This window comes from Botrytis fragariae (assembly GCF_013461495.1).
Source record: "Botrytis fragariae strain BVB16 chromosome Unknown tig00000112, whole genome shotgun sequence".
Classification (NCBI taxonomy): domain Eukaryota; kingdom Fungi; phylum Ascomycota; class Leotiomycetes; order Helotiales; family Sclerotiniaceae; genus Botrytis; species Botrytis fragariae.
Genome location: NW_023500997.1, coordinates 917152 through 925659, shown reverse-complemented (window position 1 = coordinate 925659; position 8508 = coordinate 917152). Strand labels below are relative to the sequence as shown.

At 43.1% G+C, this 8508-nt stretch overlaps 3 protein-coding genes across 3 annotated transcripts; 2 read left to right on the top strand and 1 right to left on the bottom strand.

Annotated features, from left to right (window-relative positions):
• Window positions 1-217: 217 nt before the first annotated feature.
• On the top strand, window positions 218-2640 carry Bfra_007853 (putative cytochrome p450 oxidoreductase protein; the record flags this gene model as incomplete). The annotated part of the gene is made up of 5 exons (XM_037338221.1): window positions 218-259; window positions 632-877; window positions 945-1875; window positions 1977-2248; window positions 2497-2640. 5 exons carry the CDS (start codon window positions 218-220, stop codon window positions 2638-2640), a joined length of 1635 nt encoding a protein of 544 aa, XP_037190284.1.
• A 699-nt stretch (window positions 2641-3339) lies between these two features.
• On the bottom strand, window positions 3340-3880 carry Bfra_007852 (putative sumo protein; the record flags this gene model as incomplete). The annotated part of the gene is made up of 2 exons (XM_037338220.1): window positions 3340-3437; window positions 3544-3880. 2 exons carry the CDS (start codon window positions 3878-3880, stop codon window positions 3340-3342), a joined length of 435 nt encoding a protein of 144 aa, XP_037190283.1.
• A 2882-nt stretch (window positions 3881-6762) lies between these two features.
• Bfra_007851sa (uncharacterized protein) lies at window positions 6763-8271 on the top strand (the record flags this gene model as incomplete). Its single annotated transcript, XM_037338219.1, has 3 exons — window positions 6763-6769; window positions 6821-7549; window positions 7637-8271. 3 exons carry the CDS (start codon window positions 6763-6765, stop codon window positions 8269-8271), a joined length of 1371 nt encoding a protein of 456 aa, XP_037190282.1.
• Between the last annotated feature and the right edge of the window lie 237 nt (window positions 8272-8508).

Sequence of the window (8508 nt, the reverse complement as noted above, 5' to 3'; positions counted from 1 at the left end):
CTCAAAACGTAATGTAATACGGTGTGAAGCTTAAGCTTTGGACTATCTTTCTTATAAATGTCCGCAGAGACCGAGAAGGTCATGTTCTGAATTTTAACATTACTTCATCCGATTGAAATACGGATTAAATGGACCTTTTGCTCAATATTGGAGGTTCGAAAGTTCGAAGACGGACAAAATAGAAGTACGAAATTACCGATTTGTCGTGAGCAGGATGATGTGGGGTGGAGGTGGATTTGTAAACTATTATGAATTAGTGGTAGAACAACAATTGTGTCGCTAGAAGGATCTGTATGAGGTGATGTGCAAGGTCAATTATAGTGGATGATGAATTTGCATTTGGCAGGTAGGCAACGGGATGGAAGGTTAGGGAGAGGAGGGAGTGGAGATGACGCGGGTATATATATGCGTTTGGGTCCTCGCAGAAAGTTGGAGCATTCGAACATTTACTTTTCCCTCATTTTCTTCGCGCTTTGTAGCTATCGGGAAGCTTTTGATGGGCATCTATCAAAAATACTCCCCTATTTCGTTTCACAGTTGTAAGTCTCAGCTATTTGAAGTTGCTCGAACCGCTGTCCAAGGCCTGAAGATATATACATCTATAGAAAACCATACTAATTGTGACATACAGATACTATTAAAAAAGCTCAGCTCGAAGTTCAGCTACACAATATCCCTCATCAAGATTTCGCCTGTAATCATCGATAAAAGCAAAGACACGATGCCTTCAACACTCGTTTTAGGGGCTTCGGCAGTTCTTCTTCTTGCATATGTTATCCGAGCTATACTCTTTCGACCCAGAAATTTGGACTTTCCAATCGTGGGTAATTCCAATGATGCCGATTTCAGAGCTGCATTGCTTGAAGGAACTGCCAAAGTAAGAGCCTTTCCACTTAACCAAATCCTCCCTCATTTACCCTAACATCCAAACCTACACCAAACAGTATCCTACGACCCCCTACATCCTACCCAGCAGCCCCCCAACAGTTGTCCTCCCCTTGAATATGCATGATGAATTACGCAATCTCCCCGAAAATAAGGCTTCTTTCCAAAAAGAACTATCCCGAATTTTCTATGGCGAGCAGACTGGTCTTGGCAAAGACACTCTCCCGATCATCAAAGTCGTTAAGACAGATTTGAATCGTCACGTAGCATCTACTATTCAGCCTCTTCAAGATGAATCACGCTTTGCATTAGATAAAGAATTCGGGATGTGTGAAAATTGGACTCAACTTATTGTGTACGAAAAAATTCTCAAGATGATTGCACTTCTTAGCGGAAGAGTTTTTGTAGGAAGACCGCTGAGTCGAACTGAAGAGTGGATTAACATTAGTTCTCATTTTACGGAGGATGTAGTGCTAGCAAGAGAGAGCGTGGCTAAATATCCAGCATGGCTCAGATCTTTCGCGCTTCCATTCTTACCAGAGATCAGGAAGGTAAAGCATCATAAAGTCGTAGGGGCAGAGTTATTGAGACCAATCATCGAGGGATGCATTCAAAGGTTCAGGGAGGGAAAAGGCGGGGATGAAGGTGATGAATTCGATGATGATCAGGGCACGTTTGTGAGTTGGGTTATGAAATGGTCGGATGAAAAGAAGAAGGAGGATCCGTTTGCTTTGGCGCAACATCAGCTCATCTTGTCTTTTGCTGCTATGCATACAACCGCTATGGCCGTTACACACGCATTATTCGATTTGGCAGCTCATCCACAATTCATCGGACCTCTTCGTGAGGAAATCGATCAGGTTCTGGCGGATGATGGATGGGAAGACGACGGCAGCGGGATCAAAAATCTGAAGAAACAATCATTACCTAAATTGAAGAAATTGGATAGCCTCTTGAAGGAAAGTCAGAGGCTCAGTCCTCTGGATTTGGGTGAGTTTTGCCCCCCCCCCAAATACATCCCATTGTATAGCAAGACCTGGTGGATTTTCTTTAGTCATCTCCTACCATTCTGATATACTAATGAAACTCAGTCTTCAACATCCGTTCAACAACCTCGCCAATTCGTCTCTCCACCGGTGAGACCATTCCTACTGGAACTCGTATAACATTTGATGCCCACACAATTAATATGTCCGGCCCGAATATATCTTCTCTCCCTCATGACCCTTCCAGTATTCCAGCACTAGATTCTCCCGAAATTTTTTCGCCGTTCAGATGGTCGACGCTGCGTGAAGCACCGGGGAATGAATCGAAATATCAGTATGTGACGACGAGCAAGGAGAGCGTAAATTTCGGACATGGGGTATGTTCTTTGATTTTACAATCACGCTTTGCAAATCTCTGTTAACACAAGCTCCTTATCCCGCTACCCATACATCTCTTCATTTCTCCCATTATTTTTTCGCATGCCCCTTCCAAATCCCAGCCTTTCCTCTCCTCTTCCACCCTTCTTCCCTCCTGTCTACCTTTCTTTCCTTTATATCTTCCCTATCTCTCTCCCGCTTTTCCAAATGAAAAGAAAAATAACACTCGATAATGCCCCACCCACAGAACCACGCATGCCCCGGTCGATTCTTCGCAGCCACAGAGATTAAAGTCCTAATGGTAGAAATATTGAAAGGTTGGGATTTCAGATTGGTCGGTGATGAAGAGGGGAAGGGGGAGAGAGACCGGGGAATCATATCTTTAATGTGACGATTAGTCCGAACACGGCTACTGAGCTTGAGTTTAAGAGGAGGTCTGTTTAACTTATGTTAAGGGTGGAGGTGAGGGGTGGGAACGGGGATGTGTATGTGGGGGATGGGAAAGATGAAGATAGCTTTAGATGGAGAGGATCAAAGAGGGGAGGCGAAAAGATATGAAGGAGGAGATAAGGGGTTGAGCAGTGGGAGGATTGGGGTAGATTGCAAAGGGGGAAGGAAGGACGAATTATGGAGCGGAGTGGAGTGGAGTGGAGTGGATCCAGGTGGGGTTGGGTGGAAGTTTATTTAGATGTTTAGAAATCAGATTGGTATGGCAAGATTGGGAAATAGAGGGAACTTGAAAGGAAGGGGCGGAAAGGCAACATCATATTTCTAATCAAAGGCTTTTTTGCCCTTCAGAAGTCTATGATGGCTTACGCAGGTGGACGGGCTATGATCTTCGATGTATGAACTGCATTGGAAAATAAGAAGGTATTTTGTAGTCCCGTTCGCCATTTAGAACCTTCATTGAAAGACATTGTATGGCATCTGGATAGTTAGAAACCACTCATGAATTTAGCTATTGAAGTATTCATAAATAACCCTGTGTATATCCTCATGTAGAGACTTGCTACATTATCTCCGATTTATGGTATTCAATGAGAAATCCACCGAAGAAATTCACCCCATTAATTGACCCCGCGTATTTGAATTATATCTCAAGATTGTCTCGAATGTGCTTTCTTACGCCGCAGTCTTGCGCCTTCAATTCACTCAAACCCAATACCAAACGAACCCTTGAGGTGTGAGCTATGTAGCTATATCAGACATCACGTCAGTACTCTATCCCGCATCCCACATCCCACTAGAATAAAATCCACTCACCCCTCCATTTAATCTAGAACTTATCAATGACCACCTCCAAGCTGCTCCAAAAAAACATCAAGCCGGGCTTCAACATCCATTTCTAGACTATCCGCTGTGTGTTCTCTCTTGACTCTGAGACCGTCGTAGAGAAATCTCACACTTCGAATATCCCCAATCTCCTTATGTTGACAATACGCCTCCATAATCTTCAACATAGGCTTGGCGCGCTTAATCTTAAATGTGATCTCATCACCTTGTTGATCTACGACCGTAACAGAGACCGTCTTTGGTTTGCCGGTATCCGCACCATTACCTCTGGCAGGCTCAGGTTTATGCTCGCGAGAGGCGGAGGTTGGAGTCTGCGGGTCGGGAGTTGGTGAGTGCATTTTATCTGGTTGTTTGCGGTTGTATTTGTTGATGTATGAATTGCGACCGAGAGAACTAGTAAATGTGGTGGATTAGAAATCGTGTTTTTATCGGAGAGGATTATCTATAAAAATCCCAACTATAAATATACGGCTATACTCACATAAACTTGACCGTTGCTTTGAAGATACGTCGAAGCCTGGTCGGTGGTGATTTATCGACCGTGGCAGTGTTGACAGATGGTACTGGATTTGGTGTTGCTATGATTAGGCAGCGAGGTACGAAAATTGGTTAAAGATCCTCGACGTACAGAGTCGAGATCAACGTTTCGTACTGTATTGTATCGACAAACTCACAAGGAGTCGAAATTCGCGAAACGCGTCGACCCGTGATATTCTTGCTCCTTCTGGTTGCGCGCATGATGCTGGACCAATCATCGATCATGATATGTGATCGAATTGATTGTAGAATTCCCATGTAATCGCGACACTTTTCTAGTGAATATTCGAACTTCAGAAATATATATTTGCGGAGTGATGCTTTAAATTGACATGACGGAGGTCAGAGCTTATTTAGTGCGCACAAGCTCACCGGGGAATGCGTTCCGGCCGGGAAGCCCCTTAGGGTGCGTTTAGTCAGGAACAGTAGTGCAATTCCCAACGTCACCAATCAATCCACAAGAGATATAGTAGGACGAAATTCTCCTGAATTTACAGTTTAAGGTCTATTTTGAGATGTAACAAATCATTCCGGTGATATATTGTATTGTTGTATTATCTTAAGTAGTCCATGCCGTTGGGTGTTCCCACCCGTTTCTTTTCTTTTCAAGAAGTCAAACGCCTGTGTTGAAACTTATCACCATAACTCCGAGCCTTCTCAATATATCATCCTGACGTTTCTTGACCAACGCTTTCTTTTCTCCTCTCCTTTCAATCTTCCGATATCCAAGTTTGTAAGCATGGATCTCTCTTCCAACTCTCTACTCACGATACTTCAAGATCTGTCGGGTTCCGAATCGATGTGGGAGGGGGGAACGAGGGAGAAATGAGGAGCCGAGGATCTTTACGACGTTGGGGGGTGTTTAGTCTTTCAAGGGATAGTATAGTTATATTCTTTGAAAGCTCAACATCATTCTCTTCACTTTCACCTCGACTCTAAGATGTCAGCAAAGAGCCGTAAGCGTTGGTAGTTGATACTTGTAGTCTCGGTTCACTCGACAGTCACACTCACAGATAATCCATGCCATAGTTATCATAACAGCACACATCGTTTTTCTGACAAGTTTCAATCAACCAAAATTTACAACCATGTCACATTCGAGGTCGGCCTGACTTCGAGAACAATACCTCAAGATTGTACCGATATCTTTACATGAAACCGATACGGAGGAATATCAACAAAGCTTAGCTCAGAAGGGTTTGATACTGTTCCAGAGAACAGGTCATTGTGCATAATATCGGTATGAATTGCAGTGTTGAAGGTTCTGCCTTGCATCAAGATCTGGTTCTGTGACGCTTTCGGAAAGTTCTGAGGAAAAAGGTTGCTATGTCTCAGTACTTCTCCTGGCACGCTCCTCGTGGAAGCTCCATGATATTCATGGATCTGACTTTGCAGTTAAACAAACAAACAGGCTACCAAGATCAGATATTCCTCCATTGTCGTCGTTTGTTGAACTGATTGGGGACAATCAAACAGCTCTCCATGTTTCGGTTTTCATGTCACTCTTCAAAATGAGAGTGAATATCAAAACAGTGTTGGCACTCTTGATGTCAAACAAGGCTATCCAGTAGGTACCCATAGTTTCTCATCAGATGTTCTCCTCGTAGGAAGAACTCGATTCCAGAGTTTCTCGTTAGTAAACTCGGTAGTTGTCATCAATCACAAATACTAGAAAGTGAGTAGAAGAGTAGATGTTAGCTTTGTGTAATGATGAACTGGATCACTGCGACGTAGACAGATTTGGGAGATTCCACCAGGAGTTTTACTTTATTTATCATATGGAAGTAATCCCCAGTAAGTAAAAGTGAGCTTTAGAGACGATTCAAGGGAAGGCTGGCGGTGAGAGCATGGGTAGGGCAGATATACTTTTATCAAATGGATATTAGCGTTGTTTCTCTACGCGACCTGGATAACTTCAATTTCTCTTGTTAACTTGACATAATAACAGCGGAAAAACCAGGTATCTGAGACCAATTAATTTGGTGTTCTCCGATCTTACTGTCAATCACAAAAGTGCCGTCTTTTCACCATTCTCACAAACCACTCATATCCGAGACCAATTCATTTTGTGTTCTTGGAATTTGGTTTCAAGCAGGAAGGAACCGCTTTCGCACCTTCTTGATATTTCATGAGAAACAACTGAGTTTTCACACACAATTCTTTTTTCCATAAGACCCCTCAACGCCTCGCATTTTTATCGAATTCACCTCCTCGATTTCTGTTGAAAGTCAGACAAGAAAGCAGCCTCGAACGAGAGAGGTATCAGTAACAATGTAAGCAATCATTTACCTTCATTTGCCTACAATTGAATACTTTCCCCTTCCAATAATGATTGGATCATTGTCCCTCAAATCAGTTCCATTTGTTTCATTTACTTCTGATCAATCGAGTGGAATTTTTTCCTATCGAAAGAAAAAGTATGGTTACTGCCCAACGATTCTCAAGCTTGAGCGAGTTGTGTTGCACTTGGATATCGGTTCTTTCTTATCATCAGGTTTAGCATGAATTCGACATTTACTAATAATCATAATGGTATAGGGCACACACCGGTCCATTAGCACCATGGAAGATCAAAGAACAGTCGAAGCGGAAAGATACTCATAGTCCTCGGGACAATGTATAAAAGCCAGAGGTTCCTACTGTCTCTATCTTTTCATCTCAATACATCCTGGGTTATAATGTCATGAACCGTAAACTTGTCTTGAATCAAAATGCCCCCTTATGAGACTAACTTTTCTCAGCGGATGAAATTCTAAAAACAGGCTCACTTATCACGGAGCGGGTATGCCCTCCTGGATTGAGCTACAAGTCGCGGAAACACTGGCATCACCAGAAGAAATTTTACCACAAGATAGCAGGAATGCAAGAAGAATGGCCCGGATTCTCGGACGATGAAGAAGAACCAGCCGAAGCTCCTAAAGATAGGTCAGAGCACGTCAAATTTATCGGATTCGCAGATGAGATTGACGATAGACCTATCCCATTTCCTCGAATCGAAAAACTTCGAACATCAAAAAATACTTTCAGTGAAGATGAGAATGTTGATGAGGTTACAGCACATCACAGACTTACAAATAATCGTGAAATTCCATCATCACATGTGGTTAAACCTGTTGTCCCCCTTCTTGGGAGAGATTTATCTCACAGTCGAAAGCTCCGTAAGAGATCATCACCTCCAACTGCTATTGGTAGAGTGTCGAGACATGCACCTTTAAAGACACGAGCCCGATCTCTCAGAACCTTACGCGTTATACCAAAGCATGCTCGTCTGAGACTACGCGTTCAGAGACAACAGGAACGATCCAACTCAATCTCTCACCATGCTGCGCCTCCAAATCTATCGCAGAGCCAAACCAGATGTCCCAGTGCCAAGAACCTTTCTTCAAAAAATGCTTCTACTCAAACTATCCTTCCCTACTCATCGACAGCGTCGATACTTCTAGAAGAAGCAGATCAAATATCTTCAGAAGGTAATATAGAAGTCTTACTCTGAATGTCTCATCATGGTATGGAACAATCAAATAGTCGCCTGGTCTCAAGGAATCTTTCAAAACAAGACAGAGGTCTTCATAATTCATCAAGCGTTGCACATGGCAACTCAATGCTTGCCACAGCATTCCCATCACCTACCATTGGCCCTTGTGCAATGCGTGCTGTTCCATCTTCAGGTATTGCTCCAGCGAAGCCAACGGCTTTCTTTCCAGCACTGGGCCAACACTCTCCTGCTGATGTCCTTGCTGTAACTTCCTCAACAAGAGCTTTGATCATTGATTCAAGTCTTTCTGTGGCAGCATCATCAAAAAATATTGATGGTGTCGCACTCGATGGCCATTTGAGATCGGAATTTGCAGCACAAGTTCAACTGTTCGATTCAATACCTGCTACAGCACTTCAAATTCCCGTTGATCGGCCTGCTGTTGATTCAAATGCGTACATGCAAGTGTCGCCTCGCCCTTTAGCAGATGTCACCATCAATGAAATTATCGACGCTGACAACACTCTGATGCTCACTATTCCTGGGTACGAACTTTGTCCGCGTAAAAAATTGTTGGAGCTCCAAGAAATTTGTCTACACCATCTAGATATAACATTTCTTGCCATTGTTTCGGGCGATTTAGAACTTTCTAATGATCCTGATCTTGAATTGGGAGGACTCGACCTTCTCGTTGAACATGGGATCCAACTTGATTAGGACACTTTACTTGCTTGATTCAAAGACCTTTCGACGTTACCGATGAGGAGTTGATTACCAAGCTGAATTTCCCGATGTAAAAAACAACGTTGAACACAAAATTCTCTCAGCCCAGTCATCTTTCACTCTGAGGTTTGAAAATATGACCGCTTAGGCTCGCAAATCTACGTCATTACTCGATGTCTCCACTCAGGAGAGACAATCAAATGATCTCTCAGGATTGATTTGAGAGCAAAC